Here is a 27,710-nt window from a genome sequence, read left to right as displayed (position 1 = left end):
CAGTGTGAAATGGCTTATCACAGGGCCTGTGGTCTGTTGAAAATGACCAACATAGAAGCAAGAAATGGTGAGACGCCCTCTCGCGTGCACGCACGCATGCACACACACTCTCCTGTATTCTTGTCCAGTGAGCACCTAGTGTGTGTCTATACTCATCTACTTACTGGGGTCTACAGGAAGACAAAACAGAATCCCTACTCTCCTGGAGCTTGTGCTGTAACCGGTAGCAGTAAGTGCCCTGAAGAAAAACAAGCCAGGATGAGGAGTGTGATAGGAAGCTACTTAGCAGCGTAGTAACGTGCGCCCTGGACCTTCTGTTTGTCACGTAGACTGGGACAGCTAAATCATCCGTGAACTGAGTAACGAGAGTGGAAGTCGTTGCTAAGGCATTTTGAGAGAGGCTTCCGAGTTCACAGAGAGCTTTACATCCCCATGTGGCTTTGGCGGTTCCCTGAGAACTTCACAGGGGAGGAAATGCCTTGATAATTTAACAAGTGCTGGGCATTCGTTGTTCTGTTTAATTTTTGCAACAGTCCTGCAGGTCCCTGCCATTATTATTTTTACCATTCCATTATTATCACGATTTTACAGAGGAGAAAATGGAGAATCCTAGAGGTTCAGTAACTTTACCACTTGGTCAAGGCAGCCTTACTGGTTTGACGTGTGCTGTTTGTGGTGTCGCATGTGAATGAGGACATGGCGGAGTGCTCCCACGATCAGGTGGCGTCCTGACGACCAGAGTCTGTTTCTCCTCAGCCGCTTTGGTTTCCCAGACAGTGGGTTCCCGTTCTGACCCCATTCGGTGTACAGAAGTCACCACACACAGAAGAACTGTGGAATCTCAGGGCTTAGAGGCACCTTCACCACCATCTAACCAAATCCCATCTCTTAAAAAATGTGGCAATAGCCTCAGAGGTACGAAGCGACTTTCCCAAGATGCAGACCAAAGTGGTAGTTTTGTGAGCCTCTGCTTGCGCCGTAATGGTGTCTCCCAGCTGCAATTTGGTACTTGTATTTATGGTCAGACAGTTTAATCTAGTCAATTTACCAGTGGCTCCTGGCCCCAGAGCCCAAGGGGAGTTAGATAAGGTGTGGATTTGAGATGGGAAAAATGAGAACCAGAGCCTCCCTTTGGTCATCCATCACTTTCTACACCTGCTTCCAAAACTAGAGAAGGGCATAATAGAAGAAGAAAGGGCCCTGGAGAGGCTAGTTTCTATTGAAAGGTATGGAAAAAAATGAAGCCAGCAGTCTGTGTTGTTTATCTTAAACCACTAGTGTGAAATAATGATGGTGCCATTGGTAAAGATGGTGATAGTTAATGGTGCTCATCGTGATGCTGATGCTGATGGTAGTGGTGATGGTGATGATGGTTGGTGACGTGATGATGATGTTGATGGTGATGATGGTGATGGTGCCTCTCCTGGTGCCTTTGGCAGTGGTGGCAATCGTGATGGTCATGATGGTGATGGTGGTCATGATGGTAATGATGATGATGGTGATGTTGATGGTCATGATGGTGGTGGTGATGGTGATGTTGGTGGTGGTGATGGTGATGGTGGTGATGATGGTGGTGATGGTGATGGTAGTGGTGGTGGTGATGATGGTGCTGGTGATGATGTTGGTGATGGTGATGATGGTGGTGGTGATGATGGTGGTGATGGTGATTATGGTGGTGGTGATGATGGTGGTGGTGATGATAATGGTGGTGGTGGTCATGATGGTAATGATGATGATGGTGATGTTGATGGTCATGATGGTGGTGGTGATGGTAATGGTGGTGGTGATAGTGATGATGGTGATGGTGATGTTGATGGTGGTGATGGTGATGATTGGTGATGGTGGTGATGATGGTGATGATGGATGGTGGTGGTGATGATGGTGGTGATGGTGATGATGATGATGGTGATGTTGATGGTGGTGATGGTGATGTTGATGGTGGTGATGGTGATGGTGGTGGTGGTGATGATGATGGTGATGGTGATGGTGATGGTCATGTGGTGGTGGTGATGGTGATGGTGGTGGTGATGTTGATGGTGGTGGTGATGATGGTGGTGGTGGTGATGATGATGGTGATGGTGATGGTCATGTGGTGGTGGTGATGGTGATTGATGATGGTGATGGTGATGTTGATGGTGGTGGTGATGATGGTGGTGGTGGTGATGATGATGGTGATGGTGATGGTGGTGGTGGTGGTGGTGATGGTGATGATGGTGATGGTGATGTTGATGGTGGTGATGGTGATGATTGGTGATGGTGGTGATTATGGTGATGATGGTGATGGTGATGGTGGTGGTGGTGGTGGTGATGTTGGTGGTGGTGATGATGGTTATAGTGCTGATGTGGCAATGGTGATAATGGTGGTGGTGATGGTGATGATGAGGTTAATGATGGTGGTGACAATAGTGATGGTCTTGATAGTGATAATGGTGGTGGTGATGGTGCAGAAATGGTATAATACAACTTTTAACTACTCCAGGTAATCAGGAAGAAAAAGGATAAAAACAGAAAATCTAATTTTGGGCAATAGTTTTAACCTGTTTGTATTCTCAGGTCTGTAAATGATTTAACAAGTGTTAAAACACCCCGACTTGGGTTTCATTTATTCACCTCGCTTTTGCCCACCCTCTACTCATAATTGGTCTTATTCTGCAGCATTTGTTGAATACGTGTAGGGCGCGAACTACGTCCCAGGGACGATGTTGGAGTGTGGGGACGTCGTTGTGCCCAGGAGGGAACTGTTCCTGTTCTTGTGGAGCTGGCACTGTGCTGCTTTGGCCACGTGGTCCCATGTGCTCATCCTCACACCTGACACTTGTGTGGTGCCGTGGGCGTCTTCGGCACTTTCGTACACATTGCCTCATTTTGAGGTTTAATTAGATGTTCCTGGCGACTTCTTGTGCTGCTGTGTCTGTTCCTGTTAGAGCAGCGGACCTACCGTTCACTGACCCCGGGGTGGGAAGTGTGTCCTTGGGGGGCTTGTGGTCATGCCGGGTCTCAGATGCCCACACAGGAGCTTTTTTCCACAGAGAAACGAGCGAAGGCCAAGGAGAGGTGGGGCTCCTAACTCGGGCCACGTCACACAAAAGGCACCCAATAAATGTCACTTTTCTTCTCTTTGAAAAATTTACCTTGATGCCAAGGTTTTGAAACAAACGTGTGATGGGCTGGGTATAGGTTTTGCAGTGACTCTAAGTTTGCAGATTGTCCTTTTCTCTGCATATTTTCCAGGAGCAATGGCAGGTTTCCATTCAGAAGAAAACAGGTTTATTAAGAGGCTAGCCGATGTCCCAGAAAAGGTAGATGGAGGGCGATACGCACGGCCTCTCGCAGCGTGCAAAAGTGAAGTCATTCTGACCGGCTAGACAGAGGGTGTGCTTGAGTCCTTGGCACGAGGCGCAGCGCCCAGCCGTCTTGGGAACGCAGGCTCGTCAGAAAGAGTCGTGCCGGGGTTCGGCCTGTGCCTCCAAACACGGTCAATAGTACCAGCCAGTCACCTTTCTTTAGGTTTGTTTCTGGTGGAAGTTGCCTCGGCTTTTCCACCGAGATCACATTGTGCATGTTATCATTTGCTCTTCGTGGGGTTGACTTGTTGCTGGCAATTGCTGTTGACAGAACCCTTTGAAGACGCTCTCAGGAACCAGTCCTCGGGGCCTGTGCTGAGCAAGGCGGCCTCCGTGGAGTGCATCAGCCCTGTCACGCCCAGAGCCCCCGATGCCAAGATGCTGGAGGAGCTGGAAGGGGAGCCTTGGTACCAAGGGGAGATGAGCCGGAAGGAGGCCGAGGGGCTGCTGAAGAACGACGGGGACTTCCTGGTCAGGAAGAGCGCCACCAACCCGGGCTCCTTCGTCCTCACGGGCATGCACAACGGCCAGGCCAAGCACCTGCTGCTCGTGGACCCGGAGGGCACGGTGAGCACGGGCGGGACATGACCTGCCTCCTTAGAGCAGTCTCCCCTTGGCCTCTGTGCTGGGTGACCACACTTTCCCTCTGCTGCCTGTGCGCACCTGCTGACGTCCTGGCGGCCACTTCTCGGGGACCCGGCCGCCCAGGCACACAGGCCTGCGCTTGGCTCACGTTTGGAAACCTCACGAGGGCCCAGGGCAAAAGCTTTAACTCTGACGTCCTTTACAATAAGTACAAAAACGGAAAGTTTTCCTGTCTAATCCATTCATAGTGGATGAGGAAGTGCAGGGTTCCTGGGCTTCTAATATCGATCTCCAGTGTCTCCTAGAGTTCCTAGAGTAGAAGACGTGATGAAGCAGTAAACAGACCCCCTCTTAATTAGCTTCCCGCTTTCCCACTCGGGGACAGTGTGTGTGGCCGTTCTTGGTGGTACAGTCGTGTCTGATGAACCGTGTGGGTCTGACTGAATTTCCCGTCTTCCAGTCAGTAAATAGATTGGACTTGATCTTGGCACAGTCTAAGAACTGCTAAGTTTAATAAACATAATTACATTAACTGAACCATTAAATAAGTTCCAAGATTGTTGTGTAAAACCTTTTATCCAGTGAAAACACAGAAGCAGGTAGTTATCCGAACAGTAGATTAGAACATGGCCTGTCCTGATCGATGGGTAGGGACAAAGCCTCCGTCTTTGGTTGGACTTGAACGCAGTTTAACTGTGTTTGGTGGGGGAGGGGAGAGTTGTTACGTCACATGATCTGCTGCTCCAGGGCGTCTGCACCTTGGCTCTCTGGACATCGTCTCCGTGCCCCTGTCCCCTCTCCACCTGGGCAACCCCCTCCCTAGGAACGTAATGTGAATCCTTCCAATCCACCTTCTACGGTTGTGTGGTTTTTCCCACGGAGGTACGTCAGGAAGAAGATACACTGTGTGTTTGTGCATCTCAGGAAGTTGCTAACACGGTCCTGCCCCTCAGATCCCATGTCAAACTCTGCATGTGTTTTTGAGATCTGTCTGTGGTGCTTTCTGTACACGGGATCGTCGCTTGGGTGGGCGGCCCAGCGGCCCCCCTCCACGGCCACACGTCACTTGTGGAACATTCTCATGCAGGGCTGAAGGTGCTACGAAGTCTCCGTGCATTTTCCCTGCGCCCACGATGGTCTTTCTGGGGCACATCCCGGGACCGGGGTTTTGGTCATAGGACATGCGCACACTTGGTTTCGCCAGGGCTGTGCATTCGCTTCCAGAACGGCTGGACTACCAGGGGGCACGGCGGCCATGCACCAGGGTTCCCTCAGCCTCCTTGACATCGTCCTCCCTGCGGGGCGAGTCCAAGACTCCGGGGAAGGGCATGTCCCAGTGTCGCCCTACGACCGCGTGTCCGCAGCTTCTTCCAGTAAATGTTACGCGCCCACCTCCCCCCTGCTTCTCTTCTGATCTTCTCACCCAGCTCACTTCCTGAGTTTCTCAGCCATAGAATTTCCACATGAACCCTCCCATTTTTCCCCCCCATCTGATCATTTTGTCTGTGATGTTCTTCATCAAATGGAAGTTTCCCTTTTATGGTTTATGGCCTTGAGTTTTGTTTTGTTTTGTTTTGACTTGAGAGAGAGAGAGAGAGAGAGAGAAGGAGAGCAGGGGAGAGGGGCAGAGGGAGAGAGAGAATCCCAAGCAGGTTCCACAATCAGCACAGATCCTGACGCAAGGCTCAAACCCATGAACCATGAAATCATGACCTGAGCCGAAATCAAGAGTCAGATGCTTAACCGACTGAGCCACCCAGGTGCCCCTGTGGTCTTGAGTTTTAAAAGATTTCCTCATGGGGCACCTGGGTGGCTCAGTCGGTTGAGCATCTGACTCTTGATTTCGGCTCAGGTCGTGATCTCATGGTTTGTGAGTTTGAGCCCCCGCATCGGGCTCTCTGCACTGACAGTGCGGAGCCTGCTTGGGATTCTGTCTCTCCCTCTCTCTCTGCCCCTCCTTGTTCGTACTCTCTCTCTCTCAAAATAAATAAATAAACATTAGAAACATTTGAAAAGTAAACATAAAAGATTTCCTGACCTGCAGTCATAGATGCACATTGTTCCTCTGTGACTTCTGTGTTTGCTTATTTTTCACAATTAGGTTCTAATTCTGACTAGAGTTACTTTGACAGTGACATAAGACAGGGACCCAGCATCCCTTAAATCTCCAGGTGGTGAGCCAGGCTTCTGTCCTATGGATGCGCCTTGAGTTAACGTTCTCGGTGCTCTGTGTCCCTTGTTTTTCTCGAGAGTCTGCCCTGTCCTGTTGAGCGGACTGTTTAGTCCTGATATGAGTACCACATCGCGTGGTCACTCTGGCTTTGAAACGGTCTTAACATGTGGCAGTGTAAGTCCTTCCTCTTGCAACTCCTATTAGCATTCTCTTTTTAAGCTGTTCTCGGACCTCTATTCCTCTTTGCTGTGGTTTTGGAGTCTGTTTATCCCCCCACCGAAAACGCGTGCTGGGATTTTGGTAGGACCGGTGTTGAGTTCACGGATTAATTTCAGGGAGAGCTGACGGTTTTCAGCATTAAATCATCGCATCCACGAACATGGCATGAGTCTCTACTTACTTAGTTTTAAGCTGTCCCTTGTCAGAATTTAAAAACTCTCTCCGGAAAGTTCTTGTGTTTCCTTTGTTTGGTTACTCCCTGGAGTGTCTGGTTTGAATTCTTGGCCCAAGCGGTGTGTGATTTTGGCCACGTTTTCTCAACAGTGACTGCTGCAGGGAGAGGAATGTGGTATGATCTTGTGCCCAGAAATCTTGCCGATGGCAGCGGTGTTACCGGAACGGCGGTCAGGCCGTGGCACACGTGGACAGTCGCCTCTCCTGCCTTCCGGTTTCTGACCCCGTGGCACGCTCACCGGGGCGCCCTGGAGCGTTCACCAGGAGAGGGCGTCCTCGTCTCGTCCCCAGCCTGAAAGGGGATGTTGGCGAGTTTTGTTCTACTGAGGGTGACGTAAGCTCTGGGGGATTGTCTTCATCAGCCGAAGAGACGACTTCGTTCTCTGATTCATTCAGTCGCTCAACAGCTGTGCACCAAGTGACTGCTAAATCTGGGCCCTACTTTTGACACCTGGGATACGTCCGTGAGCAGGTTTAAGAGGACAGTTTCTGCTTGTGTGGAATTCATAGAAATTAGTTCCCGGATTGCTTTTGTCACGTATGGGTATTGGATTTTGTCAAATGCTGCTTCAGCACCAGCTGAAATAGTACAATAATCATGGGGTTTTTTTTCTGGAGTCTGTTAACGTGGGGAGGGGGCAGTTACACAGGCAGATCCTTCTGACGCTGCGTCCTGGCACATGCCCTGCTTGGTCCTGACGCAGCCGTCACGGACCGCGTTGCGGGATTTGGGCACCCGACACTTCCTCTTGGGTGTTTCTGGCTGCCCTTCACCCGTGGGGTCGGTCTTCGTTGCCTTGGCTGCCTTTTGCTCGTGTATGCTGGTCTGGTTTGGGGACCAGGGGTATAGTCACCTTATAACAAGCTAGGGCGGCTGCAAATCAGAGAGGCCGTCCCTCTTCGTGTGTCACATAGAGTGTCCTGGAGAGCCCCTGTTTCCGCACCACGATTCGTTGTGACCTTCAAGGCCTTGTCACACACAAGCACTCATTTATTTGTTCATTGGTTCGCTGACTGGTTCCCTGCACTGCCCTGTCATCCCTGTCAGGGTGGCAGCCTTAGTCCCAGTACGTAGAATAGTGCCAGGCACATAGTAGGTGTTTTACGAGCACGTGATGGCGCCGATCGACCTCGGGCTTTTACGGGAGCCGAGGGCCCCCGCAGGCCACGTGGGAGCTGAGGGTCCCCTGCTGCTACAGATGCCTCATCACAGATAGGCGTCTCTAAACAGAATCAGCCCAGAGAGGTTTCCCTTTGCAAGGGCTGCTACTAATCCATCTGTTGTTTTCTGAGACAAAATAGGAAAGAAAACACCTGAGCAAGGCTAAGAGAATGCGAAGATTTCAGTTGCAACATTTAGGTATTGTTGAGAAAAGAGAAGTTAACAGTTTAGCCACGTTTCGCCATCTCATAGAGCAAAGACGGTTAATGGGTCATATACTCAGTCCTTGTAGACAAAGGATTGATGATTACGAAACGACACGTATTGGGGTGTCCGGGGGCTCAGTCGGTTAAGCATCTGACTCTTGTTCCAGTCACGATCTCATAGTCAAGGGATCGAGCCCCACATCAGGCTCAGCACTGAGCGTGAAGCCCGCTTGGGATTCTCTCTCTCTCTCTCTCTCTCTCTCTCTCTCTCAAAAAAGGACATGTAGTACTACTACTAATATATTCTGCATTCCCAAACCAGTATCAACGTAACGTGTAGGGACACCCGGGTGGCTCAGTTGGTGGAGCACCTGTCGCTTCATCTCAGGGCTGTGAGTTCAAGCCCCACCTTGGGGGTGGAGCCTACTTGCAAACATTTTTTTTTTTTAAGATAATTTGGAAGGTGGGAGGGAAGGAAGCTGAAGGAATGTGGTTGAAGCAGGTGTTCTTGTAAGCCACGACCCCAGCTGTGCTGTCTACAAGACTTTAATTTCTAAGGGGAAATCTGTCACCTCAGAGAAAATCAGTCGCACCAACTGATAAGTGTTCTTTGGGGAGGCTTTTTGCTGGATCTGATGATCTAATTTAATTGATCCAGTGGAGGAGAGCTTCAGCTGAGAAAGACTTAATTACGAACGTAATGTCACTTCCTTGCTGTTAGGACACCAAAATAGACGATGAACACATTCTCTTCAATATTTATTCATCTGATTTTCATAGTAATTGGTTGGTCCCTGACTATAAAGGGGGAAACTTGGCAGAACAGATTACTCGGAGAAATAAGGATGCAAAACAGCTCTGAGGCTATATTTACTGCAGAGTGTACGAACCTGCGTGCCTTCCCACTGCACACTGATCGTGCAAGACGAGGGCTCCCGGGGTCGCTGGAAACGTGGGTGACCGAGGAGCGTGGAGGCGGGGCTCCTGAGCTCCCAGGCAGGTGTGGGGCAGCAGCTGCTCCGACCCCACCGACGGGCTCTGCAGAAACAGCGCCAGAGATGGCGTCTGGAACATCCTCACGGTGAGTTAGCTCTCTTGAGGCTAAGATTATGCCCGGAGGCACCTGTCCTTGATTCATCCCCTCGGCCGGTAGGGCCAGCAGGGTGGGCCGGGCGCTGTGCTTGCTTTATAATGAGCCGCTTGCCGCACCCACACCCACACCTGCACCCGCACCTGCACCTCACCTGTACCTGCACCGGCACCCACACCTCCAGCACACCTGCACTTGTTCCGTGGCTGGGTGTTCCATGGGCTTCCTGACCGCGGTCTCGGGAACGTGGCACATTGAGAGCACGTGCCGGGGCTTTGCATTCAGGACATCGGAAAACAGCAACCGGCCAATACCCCACATTTATTAGGATTTTATTTTATTCTGAGAGCAACTAAGAAAATAATCCCCCTCCATCCCTCCACTCAAACAAGCCTTGTTGTTATTTTAAATTTTCCTTTGTCTCCGGCAGACTGGGCGGTGCTGATCTAAAAGATGACATGGGAAGCCTCACTGGTCTGAGCCAAGGGAGCTCAGTTCCCACTCACCCACTCTTGCCCCTCGGGTCCTTGGTTCGGCGACTCACATCCCGGGGCCCCCATCTTCCAGGCCTGTCCCTTCAACCCGGGGGCTCCATGGAGAAGAAGGGGATGGAGACGGTGGGGACGGTCAGTGGCCTCGTGGGAGAAGCCACACTCGGGCTGCCTTACCAGTCCGAGTGCAGGATAGACTAGGGACGTACGAGCAGGGCCATTGGCCGCTGGCGGGTAAGGCCGTCGTGTCTTTTCACTTCTTACCAGTGTAACACCTGGAAAGCGTGACCAAGCAGATGTTACCTGCGGTCTTTGATGAGAAGTGACAGCCCAACCCAATCCCGGGGGAGCGGGGTGGTGCTCACGGCCAGGCTCAGGCTCCCTCTCGGAGTCCTTTCCTGGTACTCAAACTGCTCTCGGTGGTTTCATGTCTTCTTCTTCTTTTTTAACGTTTATTTATTTTGAGAGAGAGAGAGAGAGAGAGAGAGAGAGAGAGAGAGAGAACAAGCAGAGGAGGGGCAGAGAGAGAGGGAGACACAGAATCCGAAGCAGGTTCCAGGCTCTGAGCTGGCAGCACAGAGCCCGACTCGGGGCTCGAGCTCACAAACCGTGAGATCATGACCTGAGCCGAAGTCGGAAGCTCAACCTACTGAGCCCCCCGGGCGGCCCAACAGGTGTCCTTTCTTGATTCTCCGTGGAAACTAAATCGTAGCCCATTTTTCAATTTTTGAGGAGTATTTTAATTTCCCAGGTTGTCTCTGTGCCTGTAAATACATCAAGCCTCTCTCCCCCAGCAGCGCTGGTCGCGTCTGTGCGACCTCCCTGTCTCACCCTCTGTCTCTGTCAACAGCACTTTCAGTGTTTTCTGAAGCACAAAATAGAGACAGAAGCGTAATGAACTCCCGTGGTCCCGGTATTCGCTGCACAGTTTACCAATATTGTTCCGATCTCGATTCACCCGTCTGTTATTTTAGAGGGGACAATAGTGTTTGAAAGTAGAGGACAGCGTTCTCCCACGGAATGATTTGCGAGTACACTGCCCAAAGTCTCCGTCGCCCCCGGCCCCCGAGTGTGAGTGTGGTGCACACAGAATCGCGCCTTCGCCCTGATGGCGCCACTGCGGCCTGCTCCTGCCGACCCCCTTCCTGTCCCCTGGCCGCTCCTGGAACGGCCTTTACTGGAAAGGATCCGTTCAGAATCCCTCACCGCCTCGGGCTGTCCTGTGTCTTCAGTCCCCCTCACCGCAGGCTCCTGCTCAGTCCGGTTTTCTGAGCTGTCCTCCGAGTCGGGGTCAGATTATGCGTCCTGGTCACGCCGTCACGGAGACACCGCGCTGGGAGTGGTGTCCGTGAGTGTTCTCCTGGATGCCGGACGAAGGGGGCGTCTGGCAGGCTTCGCCCCTGCACCCTCTCGCCTTCCCTTGTAATTATTACGTATTTGGGAGGAGGTACCCTGAAACTACATGAATTCACCTTTCCAGCTGTTAAGTAATTTGTTTTCATCCGTGTGGATTCACAGCTGCCTGACTGTTCGGTGGCTTCTCACCGCGTCCCTTCAACACTCTTCTTTGTCTTTGCTTCAAATACACACGGACGTCACGGGACCGTCTTCCTCCACTGCAGTTGGAGGCCTGGCCTGCTTGTTTCTCACGGGGAGACCAGGATCTTCAAGTGGGGGCGCTGCCGCTCCCGTGTCCTGGAGATGGACGGATTGGTGCCGACAGACGCACACGCACGCACACGCGCACGCTCGTGCCTGTGTCCATTTGTGTGTCCATCTCTGGATGTTACAAGTGGTATGCCCGTGGTAATTCTTCCGGTTCCAGTCTGATATCACAGGGTCATCCGGTTTTCTTTTCCTGCATTTCTAAGTCTCTCCTCCAGCGATGAGAAGCCTGACCCCTCACCTTCGTATTTTCACCGACTTGGTTAACCCCCCACGTGTGAGGTGCACCCCCATCACAGCGGCCACCCCTGCCCTCGCCCTGCGGGGGCGCCGGTTCCCTGCCCAGCCGTTCCCCGGGGGCTCCCTTCCCCCTGAGCTCACTCTGACCACCCCTCCTGGCTCTGATGCCCACGCGGGCCACCCACCTCCTGTCCTGTGTCCTCCCATCACCTGTCCTGTGGTACACTCCTCACTGCCCCTGGACTCCAGTCTCCCATTGGGGACCACCGTGGCTGCCCCCCCCCTCCCCCCCCCCAGAGCACAGCACTTGTCTCCCTTGGCATTTGGACCGACCGTTCAGTCAGGAAGGAAGGGACTGGAGAGGAGGGGAGGGAGGGGCTTTCTGAAACATTTGATCGCATATCCAGGCATCCTGCAGTGCACTCCTCTTGTAAATATCTCAGCATCATTTCCACCAATAAGGGTATGAAAGCAACAACGACACGACATAGTTGTTATATCCAACAAAACTAAAGATCGTCGTTCAACATATTCAAATTTCCCTGATTATCTCAAAGATGTTCTGTGTATAGTACGTTTGTTGGAATCAGAATTCAAGCGTGGTCCACGTGGTCCATTTTGTGAGGTCTCTGAAGACTCTTACTCTGTTTTCCCTCCATCTCCCTGGACTCCAGTGGTTTCCTTGAGCGACTAGATAACTTGTCTGTAGAATATCCCACACTGTGATTTGGGTTGTGGTGTCCCTATGTCACTTGTGCCCTGACCCCTGGCTCTTCTGTAAACTGGTAGACACAGAGACTTTAAAGGCAGCCTTATCAGGATATACCTTGCATACAGGCCCGTTTCAGGAGTACGATCCAGTGGGTTTTAGTATATTCACAGACGTGTGCATCCATGGCCACAGTCCGTCTGGAACATGTTTACCACCTACAAGAGAAATGCCTCTGCGTTCAGCTGTCACCCACCAGCCTCCTGTCGCGTAGTCTCCGTGGGTTTCTCCCTTCTGGAGCTCCCTCTGAATGGAATCCTATAAATACGTAGTCCTTTGTGACTAGCCTCTTTTACTGAGTACAGTGTTGTCAAGGGTCATCCGCGTTGTGGCGGGTGTCAGCACCTCATTCTTTTCTGTGGCCGAGGAACATTCCGCTCACGGACAGCCCATGCTTTATTCGTGATGGACATTTGGCTGTTACGAACATTGCCGCTAACATGACGTCCAAGTTCCTGTGTGGACGTGTGTTTTCATTTCTCTTGGACATACACCCAGGAGTGGATTTGTTAGGTCGTGTGGTGGCTCTGTAATCTGCCACCCGGGGGACCGTCACACAGTTTTTTTTTCAAAGCAGCTGCACCATTTTACATTCCAACTAACAGTGTGCGAGGGCCCCGATTTCTCCGTGCCGTCTCCCACCCTTGTTATTATCTGGCGTTTGGATTCTGGCCATCCGTGTGGGCGGGCAGTGACAGACCACTGTGATTTTGATTTGCATTTCCCTCGTGACTAATAAGGTCAAGCATCTCTTTAGATACTTATTGGCTGTTTACGCATCTTCTTTGGACTAACGTCTGTTTGAATCCTTTGTCCATGTTTTTCTTCTTTTTCTTCATTTTTTTTTGTTGTGGTAAAATACACAGGACATAAAATTTACCATCTAAGCCAGCTGTAAGGGTACAGTTCAGTGGTGTGGGTGGTGTGCGTGTACTTGTACAACCAATATCCATCCCCAGAACTCTTTTTGTCTTGCAAATCTGAAACTCTGTCCCCATTAAATAATTCCCTGTCCCCTCCACCCCCAGCCCCTGGCATCCACCATTCTACTTTCTGTCTCTATGAATCTGACTCCTCTACGGACGTCATGTAAGCGGAGTCACAGCTCATTTGTCCTTCTGTGACTGGCCTGTTTCATGCTGTCCGTAGGGTTCATCCACGCTGGAGCACGTGTCAGGATCTCCTTCCTTCCTAAGGCTGCACAATATTCCATTGTGTGGATAGACCATATTTTGCCCATCCACTCATGTGTGGATGGACTTGTTGCTTCCACATTTAACTATTGCAGGAAACGCTGCTCTTAATACAATGCACAGGTATCTCTTTGAGACCCTCCTTTGAGTTTCTCGGGTGTACGTCTAGAAGGGGACTTGCTGAGTCATATGAGAATTCATTAACAAAATGTTTTTGAGAAGCCATCACACAGCCCACAGTGGCTGCACTATTTCACATTCCTGCCAACAGTGCACAAGGGCTCTAATGTCTCCTCCTCCTGGTCAACACCTGCTATTTTCTGGTTTGGGGATGGTGGTCATTCTCATGAGTGTGAGGTGGTATCACGATTTGCATTTCTCTGATGATGAGGGTTGTGGAGCATCTTTTCATGTACTTATTGGCCATGTCATTCGGTCACATGGTCATTTATGTGTCTTCTTTGAAGAAATGGCAGTTCAAGTTCTTTGCCCATTTTTGAATCAGGTTGTCTATTTCTTATTATTGAGTTTTAGGAGTACTTTACATATTCTGGATATTCATCACTTATTAGATACACAAATTCCAAATTTATCCCCCCATCCTGTAGGTTGCTTTTTTACTCTGTTGATAGTGTCTTTCATGCACAAAACTTTACAATTTTCATGACGTCCAAATTGTCTGGTTTTTCTTTTGTTGCCTGGGCGTTTGGTACCATATCCAAGAAACCATTGCAGATTCAGTGCCTTGAAGCTTTTGCCCTGAGTTTTCTTCTAAGAATTTTAGGCCTTACATTGAGCTCTTTGATCCATTTTGAGTTAATTTTTGTATAAGGCATCAGCTACAGGCACTCTATTCTTTTTTATGTGGACACCCAGTTTCCCCAGCACCATTTGTTGAAAAAATTGTCCCTTTCCTGTTGAATGGTCATAGCACCCTAGTCAAAAATCACTTGACCACATATGCAGGGGCTCATTTCTAGGCCATCTGTTCTTTTCCACTGCCTTATATGCCTGTCTTTATATCCGTACCACACTGTTTTGATTACTGTAGCTTTGTAATTAGTTTTGAAATCCAGAAGTGTGAGTCCTCCAACTTCGTCAAATTTGTTGGTCTTTTCAGAGAAGCTGCTTTTGGTTTCATTGATTTTCTCTATTATTTTCCCATTCCCTGCTTTATCTCTGCTTTAATCTTTATGATGTCCTTTCTCCTGCTCAGTTCAGGGTTTTTAGTGTCTTAAGGTGGGACGTTGGGTTATTTGTGAGTCTCTAAATTTTCCTCCTGCTGTTGGGGAAAAAGAGTGCCCATGTGGGCAAGGTGTTGATTGGAACGATGTAAGCAGCTGGTGCTCACAGTCCCAAGCCTAACTCTTGGCGTTGCAGCCCCAGAGGGCTGATGTGAACCTGGCACTGTGTCCGTTGGGTCTAAGAAGGACCTGAGCCTCACCTTAATTTCAAACCTGGGAGAGGCCAAGCAATGTGGCTGGGTGGGTCTACATCCCGCTCGGGTTAGGTTGTATTTGGGCTTGAGCCTCTGGGAGTGGAGGGTCCACCAGTGGATCCAGCCCAATCTGAGACATTAGACAAAAAACAGCAGGTCTGAGTGTGCAACCCGTTCCAATGGAACCAGATTTTAATCAGGAACTATCTTGTCTGATGGCTTTGCCGCAGCTAGTGTGACCTTTTGGAAGGGGACGGATGTAATCATTCTGTCATTGGTTCAGTATAGTTGTTAACGTACAATATCTCTAAATGGTATTTCTGACTACTGGGCACCTAATTTAAATGTTCCCTAGACAACTTGAACCCACGATACCTAAAGCAGAAGGTACGGCCCCCACCCCCTTGCCCAACTGCCCCGTGGATTCCTTCCCGCAGCTCACCCTGCCCCCAAACCTCAGCGACCAGCACCTCCTTCATCACATGTGTTTAGTTTTACAAGACCTGCATAGCTCAGTCGATTAAGCATCCAACTCTTGGTTTCGGCTTAGGTCGTGATCTCAGGGTTCAGGTTCGAGCCTCTCATCGGGCTCCATGCTGACAGTGTGGAATGTGTTTGGGATTCTCTCTCTCTCCTCTCTCTTTGCCCCTCCCTTGCTCACTTCCTATCCCCCCCCCCTCAAAATAAACATTTTAAAAAAAGGAACCACCAAACTATCTTCTAAACTATCTCTCCCGTTTTGCAATCCACCAGCAGTGACGAGAGTTCCCATTGCACACATCCTCACCAGCATTGGCAGTTGTCGGTGTTGTGGATTTTGGCCATTCTGATAGGCGTGTGGTGGCATCTCAGTGTTGTAACTTGTGTTTCCCTGGTGACTCGTGCTGTAGGGCATCTTTTCACGTACTTGTTTGCCACCTGTGCGTCCTCTTTGCTGAGGTGTTTGTTAAGGTCTTTGCCCCATTTTTAAAATGTGGTTGTCTTCTTAATGTTGGTATTAAGAGCTGTTCGTATATTTCAGAGACCGGTTCATTATCGGATGTGTCTTTTGCAAATACCTTCCCCCAGTCCGTGGCTGCTCTTCTCACTGTCTTGAGGGTGTCACTTGTGGATCAGACGTTTTTAATCTTGATGAAGTTCAGCTTATCGCTTCTTTCATTCACGAATCAGGCCTTTGATGTCTTATCTAGAAAGTCATCACCAAACCCATGGTCACTAAGGTTCTCCCTGTGTTTTCTTTTAAGAGTTTAATAATTCTGCATTTTACATTTAAGTCTGTGATCCATTCTGAGTTAATTTTTTGAAGGGTGTAAGTTCTGATCTAGGCTTTCTGTAAAATATATGTGGATATCCCGGTGCTGCAGCACCGTTCACTGAAAATGCTGTCTTTGCCTTTTATTTCCTTTGTTGTCTTACTGCATTAACGAGGACTTCCATGATGGTGTTGAGGAGTGTGAGGCGGGACATCCTGGCCTTGTTCAAGTTTCTCATCATTAAGTAGGATGTTAGTGGTAGGATTTTTGTGGATGTCTTTATCAAGTGGAGGAAGTTTCACCCGTATTCCTAGTTTACTGAGAGCTTTTACCAAGAATTGGTTGAATTTTCTGTTTCCATTGACAGGATCATGGAGTTTTTGTCTTCTCCCTAATGGTGTGATGGATTGTGTTGATTTCTGAATGGGGAAGCAGCCTTGCAGACCCAGGATAAATCCCCCTTGGTCATGGTGTATAGTTCTTCTTATACATTGTTGGATTCAATCCGTTAGTGTTTTGTTGAGGATTTTTGCACGTGTGTTCATAAGAGGTGCTGGTCTGTAGTTTTCTTTTCCTGTAATGTCTTTGTTTGCTTTTGATGTTAGAGTCGTACTAGCCTCATAGAGTGAGTTAAGTGATATTATTTCTGCTTCTGTCTTCTGAATGAGATTGTGGGGTCTTGGTAAATTTTGTCTTTAAGTGTTTGGTAGAGTTCACCAGTGAACCTATCTGGGCCTGGTGCTTTCTATGTTGGCAGATTATTCACTATTGATTCAATTTTTAAATAGCCACAGGTTTATTCAAACCATCTATTTCTTCTTGTGAGAGTTTTGTGAAGTTGTGTCTTTCAAGAAATGGGTCCGTTTTTAAGGAGTTATCAAATTTGTGGGCATAGAGTTATTTATAGTATTCCTTCATTATCCTTTTAAATTCCATGAGATCTGTAGTGATGACCCTTCTTTCATTTCCGATATTACTAAGTGTCTTCTCTCATTTTTTTTCTTAGCCTGGCCAGAGGCTTATCAATTGTTATGTATCTTTTCAAAGGACCAGCTTTGGGGATCATTGATTTCTGTACTGATTTCCTGTTTCCAATGTCATTGGTTTCCGCTCTAATTTTTTCATTATTTCTTTCCTTATGCTTCCTGTGGATTTAATTTGTTCTTTTTTCTAGTTTCCTAAGGTAAAAGCTTAGAATACTGATTTCAGCTCGCTCTTCTTTTCTGACCCACATAGCAAGTGGGTCCATACAGATAGCTCTGTGGACTGCAGGTTCTCTGGGAAGAAGCCAGACTGGAGTTTCAGCAAGCATTGATGCGAATGGAGTGAACTGGCCTATTTAGGCAGTAAATTTATATCATATAACTCTTCATGCTTTTGTTTGTATGTGTGTGTTCATTGTGGCCCAGCCTTCATACCCCAAAGATGCCCACCAGGGGGCAGCTTGGGCAATATGTTGGAATCATGGGGGGAGGGGATCAAGAGACATGCCGGTTGGCCGAGCCCCACCCCAAGCTCCTGGTGGAGTTGGCCTGGGCACGGGGTTACTGATTTGGACGTGAGTCCATGCTAAGACTGCTATCCCAGACACTGCCCTGCCATAAACCCTCTTTCATTCACCCCTGCTGCCCCAGAACTTCGATGAGTGTTCATCACTAAGAAGTGGGAAGAAGAAGTCAGCGTCAAGGCAGCAGCCAACAGTAGTCTCAGGCTGAGTCCTGGGTGCCCCTCACCTCCCAGAAAGGGGCCTGCCCATGTCACCTCAGGGTCTTTCTGGGGTGGGGATTCTACAGAACTCAGGAGGATTAAACAGCCTCGATGAAAAGATGCCAAAATTTCTTGCAAAAAGATTCCTTTCCTAATGTGCCCATTGGGTCACATCCTTGGCGAGGCTCAGTGCCCAAGGGTCAGGAACCCCGTGGCCCAGTGGGTCCCTGTCCCTCCATGCTTACAGACACCTGTGGGGAAGGGGGCCTACCTCAGTGTGGGACCCCAGGAGAACAGAGCACCCTCATTTCTAAGTTTCTACTGTTGCCTGTGGCTGCTATCTTGTAGATCCTAGAGCAGATGGCCGGGGGGCGGGGTGGGGGGGCTTTAATGGGCACACCTGGACTATAGATTTGGGGTGGGAATGAGATCAAGGCTGAAGGCTCAGAATAGGACATCCCATTGGTAGGTTGGTGGAAGGGAGAGACAAGAGTGGCCACATCAGGGGTGAGGATGGGATTAGAGAAAAGGAGAGACAGGTAAGGAGGAAGAAACTAGATGTGCCCTCGGAGTCCCTGAGAGACAGGTGGGGGAGAGCTGTGGCCCAGGGGAGGGGGGTCCCCAGAAATAAGGCTGGAGAGAGAGGTCAGACACCCAGGGCATCCAAGAGCCATCATGAGGACCATCTAAGGGCTGGAGGGCCATCAGGTGTAGCCAGGCACCTGCTCCCTGACCTGTCTCCCATCCCCTCAAAGGAGGCCACAGGGGCTGTGTCCACAGCAGCCGGGAGACTGTTCCTGGCCAGGCGTGTCCTCTGCCTTCTTCAAGTGTGGTCTACACTGGGAGTGTAGCAGCCCAGGGACCAAGGCGCAGGCCCGGTGAGCAGCGGAAAGTGGTGACCCTCCCCACACCCCCACCCCACCCCCAGGGTTCACTTGCTCAGAGGCTGGCAGGCGGGCATTGCACCAAGAAACCAGGAGCGTGCTGCGCCGCCCCTGCGTCCCAGACAGGCTCGCCCCCAGTGCAGGAGACGGAAGGGCTACGTGGACCCCCTCTGGGTGCGAGTGCAGGATGGCCAGATGGGTCTTTCGAGGGCAGGAGAGGAGCAGGAGAGAAAAGGTTGGCAGCAGAGGGCAGGGTGGTTGCTGAAGACACATGGCAGGTGACAGGCTGAATGACAGGCCAGTGACGATCACTGGGGACTTCGCAGACGTGTCTCTGAGAGAGTGCGGAGGCCCCGGGGAGGTCGCCGCTCCGGTTCCCGTGGTCTGGGGCTGGCTCCAAGCACGTGCGTTCTCTTTTCTCTGCCCGTGGGTCACGCATCCTGCCCTCTGTGTCCCTCCCAGGTCCGGACGAAGGACAGGGTCTTCGACAGCATCAGCCACCTCATCAACCACCACCTGGAGAATAGCCTGCCCATCGTCTCTGCTGGAAGCGAGCTCTGTCTCCAGCAGCCGGTGGAGAAGCCCCTGTGACCGGCCGGCCACCCTGTCCTGACCCTGCACCGGTGGTCAGGAGACCTGGTTCTTCCCGGGAAATGGGTACGGGGGCTGTGGAAACTCGGGCAGCCGCCCACGGGCTCAGAGCCTTGTCCAAATGCCCCAGGAGGAAGGTGTCCGAAAAGTGCAAGTTTCATAAACTTGTCCTGATTTTCTCGTGTGCATATTAAAGGTGTACATACCTATACATCCTGTACAAATTAGCCCTCTATATTTATATTTTTTAAGACTAAGAAAGATGTAAGACTAACGTTCTGTGCTGTATGTTTTTAATGGAAAAAAAAGTTTGACTCTAGTTGTCCGGGCAAAAAATTTAATTCAACTGACCCATTCTCCTGAGAAATTCCCCTAGGAAGGTGTGACCTGCAATCTTACCCGATAAGCACAACACGGGGACTAGAAGCAGGCAGGAGGGTTCTAAAAATATGGAGTAAAAAATACGGAGTCGGCGCAGAAGAAGGCGGGCTGCCACCCGAAAGGGCCTAGCTCTGGTCCCGGGGGCCGCCCCTCGGGGTGTTGGCGCCCCCTCCCTCCGCGATGACGCCCCCCGTCCCCCCGGCCGTCTGCACTGCACCGTGAGCTCCCGGCTCCCGCACCTGACACCTGGTGCCGCCGAACTGTCAACCCGGCCGTGTCGGTGGTGCCTGAGCATGGGAATCCCGTCCCCCTTGACCTCAGTTGTCCAGGGTTCTCAAAGATCTTACTGCCAGATGTGGCACCAAAGGAGCCTCGGTGACCAACATCTTCACTGGCAAACTCTTCCATTGCTCCCATCTGTGTTACTGTGGGGGGCGGGGGCTGGCTGGGGCGAAGTCTTGGCTTCTGTGTCCTTCCAGCCAATCCGATGATGGCAGGCCGCCGCGGTAGCTGCTAGAAACCGTCCCTGCCCCGAATCCGACAGCGAAAAATGCACCGGTACGAGCTGTGTCGAAGGCAGATCTGACACGCGTGCTCCGTCCCGGAGACGTGTGCGCGGCCGTGGCTCTTGCCCCACGTTTGCCTGAGGTTGGTGACTCGGGCCCGCGGGATCGGTCGGAGGCTTCCTGCTTCTCGAGTGGTCGGTGGGTTAGGTGGCTGGTCGTCTCTGCCGCAGATTTCCCAGTTGCTCCGTGGAAAGGGCGCGTGCCCCACGGAGCTCTGTCTCGACCCCTTCCTTTGAGCTGGAGTACTGGGATTTCTTACGGGGTCATTCGGTGTCAGGAGGTCAACAGTGCCTGTAACTTTTAAAAAACGCCCGTGTTGACGTTACCATGTGATTTTAACAGATGCTGTCTTTTAAAAGATAGAAGGATCCATTCGTCGGCTGGCACCTTTTAATTGGTGCCACGGCACAGGCCCCCGTCCCGTGCGGCCCCACGGTGCAAGGCACCCCTGGGTCGGAGCAACAGAAGGACTTTCCGCGCGCTTAGAGTGGGACGGTAATAAATTCGATGCTTCGAGAGTGAGGAGTTAAGGGTGGATTTAAAAAATTCTGTTGAGTGAATCTGTGAAGTTCTAATGCTAAATGAACCCCATTTCTGTTCTTGGGGTGTGTGTGTCCAGGATGGAAGATGGGGTGAAGCTTGTGGGTGACGGGGGAGTCGGGCAGCTCCACGGATGTGTGTGGGGCTTCTTAGGAGTTTTTGTCCCTTGAGGGTCCAGTGGATCCAAGATGACGGTGGCTTCAGTCTTCTAGAATGTTCTGCCGTGGATTGGAACTAATGTGGGACCACCCGCCTCTTCCTGGAAAGAACAGTTCTGGTTTCAGTCACGGTGCGGATACTCTGCCCCAGGTCACTCGGAAGCAGTGGGAGCTGAACGGGGTTGGGGTGGCATTGTTCAGGCTCCTGCCCTGTGACGACGCAGATGGGGCGGGGGTGGGAACCGCCCTGTGCCCCGTACCCCAGAGGCCTGCAGCCCTGCAGACGTACCAGAGGTCCCACCCCAGTGTGGGAGCGTCCACACATATAAAGATGGGTAAACTGACTTTTTAGTGCCCCGCTGTGTCGTGTTAAGGGCACCTCCCAAATGCTAATGTTTCAGGGCGAAGTAGGAAGGGCTGGTTGGGGACCCCGAAGCCCTGAACACGTGACCTGCTTTCTTTTCCCTCTTGAGGATGTGACAGATGGTAATCTGCAGGTGCGGGAGCTCTCTGCTGTGAAGTCAATGTCTGTCTCAGTGGTGATAAGCAATATATATATATATATATATATATATATGTTTATATATATATATATATATATATCATGTTTTCTTTGCATGAGAATCAATTTAGAAAATTAGAAGTATTGGCGGGAGATCAAATTCTTGTTTCAATATTAATTCAAAACATGTATTTTTAAGCTCAGATTCCAGGGTTTGCTTACAAAGGAACAGTGCCGGGGGGAAATCATGCCCCTTTGTAGCCACCGGAGCAACCTGGAGACCCAGGGGTGCCTTCGAGTCTCTCTTCCTTGGCCCTCCCCTGTGAAGCATGTTGGGGCTCCGCGGGGTCATCTCCGCTCCCCTTCAAGGCCGTGTGAAGGGCCTCATTCACAGGCGGGGAAACTGAGGCGGGGTGGGTACCCCACCTTCAAAGCCACGCGGTGGGCGGGCAGCCGGCCGAGCTGTCCTGCTCCGTTGGTGTTACCGGGTTCTGCCGTGCCTGGGACTCAGGATTCCCCGGGCCAGCCTGGGTCCCCCGTCGCCCAGTTCCCAGCCTGCACCTCTGCCAGGGCAGGGCTGTGTGTCCCAGGGTCTCTGCACCCCGGGTATGTTCTCTGTGCGCTGTGCCTGGCCGCCCCCGGGGTGCATGGTGGCACCGGGCCTGCGCCCCCCTGCTGGGCCCCTGCCCCCAGCTGTGCTGGGTGAAAAAGGCAGGCCCAGCGGGCCTCCCGATGCCGCATCGGTTCGGCAGCCCTGGAGACCACCCCCCCCCCAACACCTCCGTGTGTGAATCAGCAGTACTTTAAAATGACATCCTCGTTTGTCCCTCTGAGCGCCCACAGGGTCCCTGTGGCGCTGCTGGCTGGTGGTTTCACTGAGCTCTGATGCTTGAGGCCCTGGGCGCTCAGCGGACTGATGGCTGACGCATGCGAGCATCTCCCGACCCACGCCTGTGCCCGGGCCACCACTCCCGGGCTCCTATACTCGACGGCCCAAGGACCCTCTGGCCACTCTGCTGCACCCCGTTTCGTTTGAACAAGGATTGCTTATCGCTGTCTTGGCTGTTGGGGTGGAAGGATGGACAGAGGCCCAGCTGCAGGACATACAGTGTCCTGAGGGTCTCTCAGGGAGGAAGGCACCGGGGTAATTTCCAGGGAAGACAGAAAGTGACAAGCTGCCTGCAGAGGAAGAGGGAGGCCTGACTTCCAAGGAGGGGCAGCAGCGGGAGGGAGGTGGAGGGGCAGGGCGGCAGTTAGCGCAGCCCCTGAAAGGGCCCTGTGCTCGGACACTGTGGCCGCGTGTCTGCTGGCCCTGCCCGTCCTGGGCTCCTGAGATGGACAGTTCCTTTCAGGTGGCGTCAGATGCCTGGTGGGGGTGGGGGGAGGTGTCCTTCTCATAAGTGACACCTGAAACCTGAGGCCCTGGTCCTTATTTCCGGGAATCGGTCACGGGGTGGAGGCAGTTCCCACGAGGTCCCAGGCCTCCCCGGCGGCGCCCCAGAGCCACGAGGCCTCACACTGGTTGCTGGGGCTTCTCTGAGCGCTGGCTTGCGTGCCACCTGCACCGCAGGGCTGTGCGGTGTCCCCGCCGTGAGATGGGAGGTGGTGGTGAATATACGTGAAGAGGAAGGACAACTGATCCCTGGGATGCTTCGTGCACACGTGTGACGGGCTCTCTGGCTGGCGGAGTAGCACATGCGTGCGTCCCCCCCGCCCCCCTGCGTGCACGCTCCCCCCCCTTGCCTTTCTGTGGCGGTGGGGAAGGGGGGAGGGAGATTGTGGAAATACTGCGCTTGGGTCACCGCGTGTCGCAGACAAATCTGGGTCACGTGTCTCAGAACACCAGGCTGTGTAGTGAAACTTTAAAAATGGTCCTGGGAAGGATGAAGTGGAAAAACCACTCTGCCGGCACGTGCTACGAACCCGGATGTGCCGTGCCCCCCCCACCCCCGAGGGTCACAAGCAAGGGAGGGCTATGGGATCAGGATCCTGCAGCTCCAGACCCAGCTCTTCAGTGGGGGGACTAGGGCCAGGGGATTTGCCGCAGCGCGGGACAGTCAGTGGCTGAACGTAGGACAGAGCGCAGGACTCATGAGGGTCCTTGACAGTGTGTGTAACGCTCAGCCCCCGATGGAAAATGGCAAACAGCTCTTCCCGCTTGGGTTTGCATTCGTGCCCCTTCCGGGACGAGGAGGTGTTTCTGTTTGGGGCCCTTCAGCCGCAGACCCCAAGAGGGTCTGACTGGCTGTCGTTTCTCCCGGCGATGCCCCAGGGGTGGGGAAGGGAAGGAAGCCGAGGAGGAGGAGGAGGAGGAGGAGGAGGAGGAGGGCACGATCGGCCCAGTCACCGTGGTGTGGCAGAGTGAGGGGCGGCAGGAGGCAGGGTGGACACAACTCAGCACGCACCCAGCTGGGCTTAGCTGCCAGCCGGGCGCAGGTGGAAAGCAGGCCCTGTGCACACTCCCCGGGCCGGGAATCCCAGGCGGAGACACAGTCCTCGGGGCCAAGCAGATCCGGAGACGAGGGGCAGCGAGGAGGCCCCAGGCCCCACCCCAGGAGGGCTGCGCGGGCCCAGGAATGTGTATTTCTGGTAAACAGGGAGTGTGGACCACCATCGGGTGTGAGCTGCCAGCCCTCCCCTACTGAGGGCTCCCCTCCAATTTACCAGTAGGTTTTCCTACCGCTTCGTGTTCTAGATCCCAGAGCCTGTGCTCTGAGTTTTAAAAGTGGAGGATTGATAAGCATCGAGAACTCGAGCAATCGCTGCTGGCGGATAGAGTGCCGTCTGCCAGCCACAATTTATTTATAATGGGGCTTATAAATATTTATAAGTTTGCAAGCAACAAATGCACAGTTTTAAAACTGGCACATTTTATAGCAGCCAGAAAAACTGCGATTTTGTACGAGGGCTCTGAATGTCAGTTGTGTGTGCGCACGTACCTGCGCTGATCACGGCGGATGCACACCTGTGTGTGTGCGTGCGCAGGCGGGCGGTGGAACGGGCACCTCGGCCTACCCTCCCCGGGCTCTGGTATTTTAAGCAGCAAGGACAGGCAGGAAGTTAAGCAGACGTGAAGAGTTTGGGGGCTGACAGGTCCTGGCCTCTGCAGACTCGTGGAGGAGCGTCCTGGATGCTGCAGGAGGTGGGGCCCAAGGGCAAGGGGGAGCACGAACAGACAGGAGGGCGGGGGTGGGTGCTGTGGAAGTGACCGAGGGGCAGGAGGGAAGGGAGGCCAGCAGGGAAGACAAGGAAGGAGGGAGACAGCGCAGGAGGCTGAAGGGAAGAAGAAGCGTTCGGGGACGAGCAAGTCCAGTCTTATGCGCTGCTTGCATCCGGCAGTGTCTTTCCGAGGTCAGAGACGACGGGCAGGAAGGGACAGGTGCGGAAAAGCTGTCCGCACCAGGTGTGCTGGGGTGCGAGCGGTCTGCCTGGGCACAGCTGTGCACCCCACAGCTGGCGGGCATTCGTCTTGGCCCCGTCTGTGCACAGGTTCCTGTGCGGCAGGCTCTGTGCTGGGCTCCCGGGAGAGACGGGAATCTGTCATCCGGTAGGAAGCAAACACACCCGGGGCACGAGGGTCAGACGGGCCTGATGGCCGGCGTGGCCAGGTTCAACAGGACAGTGGAGGCTGGGGCTCCCGGTTGGGCCTGGGGGTCTGAAGGCTGTGCGAGCTGGAGGCGGGTGGGGCGGGAGGGTCACAGGGGACATTCAGAGCCTGCGGGGCACCCTTCTCATGCATGCCCCACGGCTGGTGTTGGCATGGGCACTGGGGGCTGGGGGGCTGCACTGGGCAGGCCCCCTGCCTCCCCAGATGTCCTGAATTAATGACTCTCCAGGGCTCCTCCCCGAGCTGGGAGAACCATTCTCACGGAAGAAAGTGCCAGGCACGAAACCTCGTACAAGGTTACATTTCTGTGTCGTTGCTTCACCTTGAGACGCTGTAGGTAGCAAAGCGTGCACACGGAGAGTGCAGGCGTGGTCCTGAGTGTCCCACGCACCCGGGGCATCCTTACCACAACCAAATTGTCTACCCGACCAAATCCAGCAGTGGTCAACAAAGCAGGAATACGTGGGCATCTCTGTCTTTGAACGCTGAGTTACCTTTCTCTGTAATGACTGTGTGTCAGCTGCGAGTGCAATGTTCTGTGTTCATTTGCCTTTTGAATAAAACTTGTTCCAGAATAAATATTGTAAAAACTTTAAGTATGTGAATGTTTCTTTGCACGGAGAATTAAACAAGAATTAAACATGGGATGTTAAAAGTCCAAGGATTAGGAAAGAACTCCGTGTAAATCCAATGTGTAATAATAAGATATTTATTACTTTTTAAAAAGCATTTGGATGGGAAATTATATATATTGATAAATATCACTTGAGAATCCTGTGTTTTGTTTTCCATTGACTTTTGTGGAACAAGAAAGAATTGCCGTGAAAGTCTCTGCCTGGGCGTGTCGCCGATGAGCCACTTTCTGCTTTGATGCTGGGACAGAATCCCCTTTGGGTTCTGAGGAGTGGCATTCTCAAACCAGCCTCGAGCTTTCTAACCTCCTCCAGGAAGCGACGTGGCTTCTGGCCGCATCTGTGGCGGCCAGGAGGAGGGGCCGCGTGGCGTCCCCAAGCGTCAGTGCCGTGGCCCGGGGCACCGGGTGTCACGGCCGTGTTGGCAATGGCGCCCTTCTTCACTGGTCATGGGAAAATGTGCCTTCACCTTCGGGAGACAGGTGTGTGCGTTTCTGTGCAGCAAACCCTTTGATATTTCGACTTAGACGCTAAAACGTTTGGGTGGTGAGGCTTTGTCCTCACAGACATAATTTAAGAGCCCGGACTTGCTAATTCAGTGAGGAGTTTTCTATGAAGTGAGCCTGGTTCCACCCCCAGGACAGCCTCTTGGGCAGCACAGGTCACGCGGCAGAGAGCAGCGCCTGCTGCGTAGCTCACCGTTGGAGTGACTGTCACCGAGGTGTGAGCAATGGAGGGCTGCGTGGCCAGCCTCTCCCGCGGGCGGGGGTCTTGCATCGCCTGGCGAGGCAGAGGGGCTGGAGCTTCTCCGAAGGGAGCACGTGCCTCTTCCAACAGCAGCACCTGCACAGCCTCGCCCCCCTGACGGTGTGGCGTGCACACGGGGCCTGGCGTCGGCCTTCCTGACGGGGTCTCTGGCCGCGTCCGCTCTAGGGGAGCCGTGGTGGTCCTTGCTTATGCAGTGAGGTTTCTCCACCAACATCAGCATGAACATCCCCAGTCAGGCCGTCTGCGGGCCTAACACAGAGCAGACACACACGCACAAGCACACGTGCACACACGCACACACACACACGCTAGACGTGGCCCTTCGTCAGGAATGACGCGGGGCGAAGGACAGGTTCTGACCTACTCTCTCCTGCTGCAAACGGAGCGGAACCAGACGCCCTCTGTCGGCCACGCTCTGCCGGGACCTGTGATTTTCTCCCCGAGGAAGGGTTAAGGGTTGACCCGCCTCCAAACCCTGACCCAGGGCAGCTGCCCAGGGGGGACTGGGCGGGGGAGGGCATGGGCTCCTAGAGCCGTTTCCATCCTGGAGGGACAGTGGCCCCAGGTGGGAAACCAGGTGGCCACCCTGCACACGGGCCCCCACGCTGACCCCCAGCCACAGGTTTGTTTTTTCATTTTTTATTTTTTTTTAAGTTTATGTATTTATTTTGAGAGAGAGAGACAGAGCCAGAGAGGGGAGAGGCAAAGAGAACGGGAGAGAGAGAATCTCTGTGCACTGTCAGCACAGAGCCTGATGCCGGTCTTGAACCCACGAACTGAGTGATCATGACCCGAGCCAAAGTCGGACGCTGAACTGACTGAGCCACCCAGGCGCCCCGATGACCAGTTTATATGCAGGCTTTTGGTTTTTGGTGTTTTTTTTTTTTTAACAAACACATGGGACACCGTGAAGGTTACTAACCGAGTGAGATCTAGCGCAAGCTCTGTAGTCTCAACTCCTAAACGCGCCCCCGCAAGCTGCCGAGGGCCGTGCACACCGGTCTTGATGTTCCATCACGTTCTGCATACAGCAAGCAAACACCGTTCCTTTTTTGGCGTATTTTTCGTTCAGACTGCTTGAAAGTTCTGCATTCTCTCAACGGGACTGTAGAGCGAGTGTCACTAACATTAGCACCAGAGAGGAGACCCCCCCCCCCAACGCCCCTCAGAGCCAGGGCACTGGGTCCTGAAGTCACGTCGCCACCCGGCGAGCACCGATGCCCAACACTCCAGCTCTCTGGAATGCGGCTTTGTTTTCTCAACTCAATACCTCAATGCTTCACTTTTCTAGAAATGCTGAGTTCAGAAAGAA

At 52.5% G+C, this 27,710-nt stretch overlaps 1 protein-coding gene across 1 annotated transcript in view; it reads left to right on the top strand.

The window, feature by feature from the left end:
* The window catches only part of SHC3 (SHC adaptor protein 3), a 106,216-nt gene extending 80,454 nt beyond the window's left edge, over positions 1-25,762 (top strand). The window contains exons 11-12 of the mRNA XM_023243220.2: positions 3,616-3,911; positions 19,116-25,762. Of these exons, the coding sequence (XP_023098988.1) occupies positions 3,616-3,911; positions 19,116-19,244 (425 nt within the window). The 3' untranslated portion in view covers positions 19,245-25,762. The remainder of the gene's footprint in view (positions 1-3,615; positions 3,912-19,115) is intronic.
* The last annotated feature ends 1,948 nt before the right edge of the window (positions 25,763-27,710 follow it).

The sequence above is a fragment of the Felis catus genome, chromosome D4, assembly GCF_018350175.1.
Source record: "Felis catus isolate Fca126 chromosome D4, F.catus_Fca126_mat1.0, whole genome shotgun sequence".
NCBI lineage: Eukaryota > Metazoa > Chordata > Mammalia > Carnivora > Felidae > Felis > Felis catus.
Note: the sequence above shows the minus strand (reverse complement) of the source record. Positions and strands in the feature narration are given on the sequence as shown.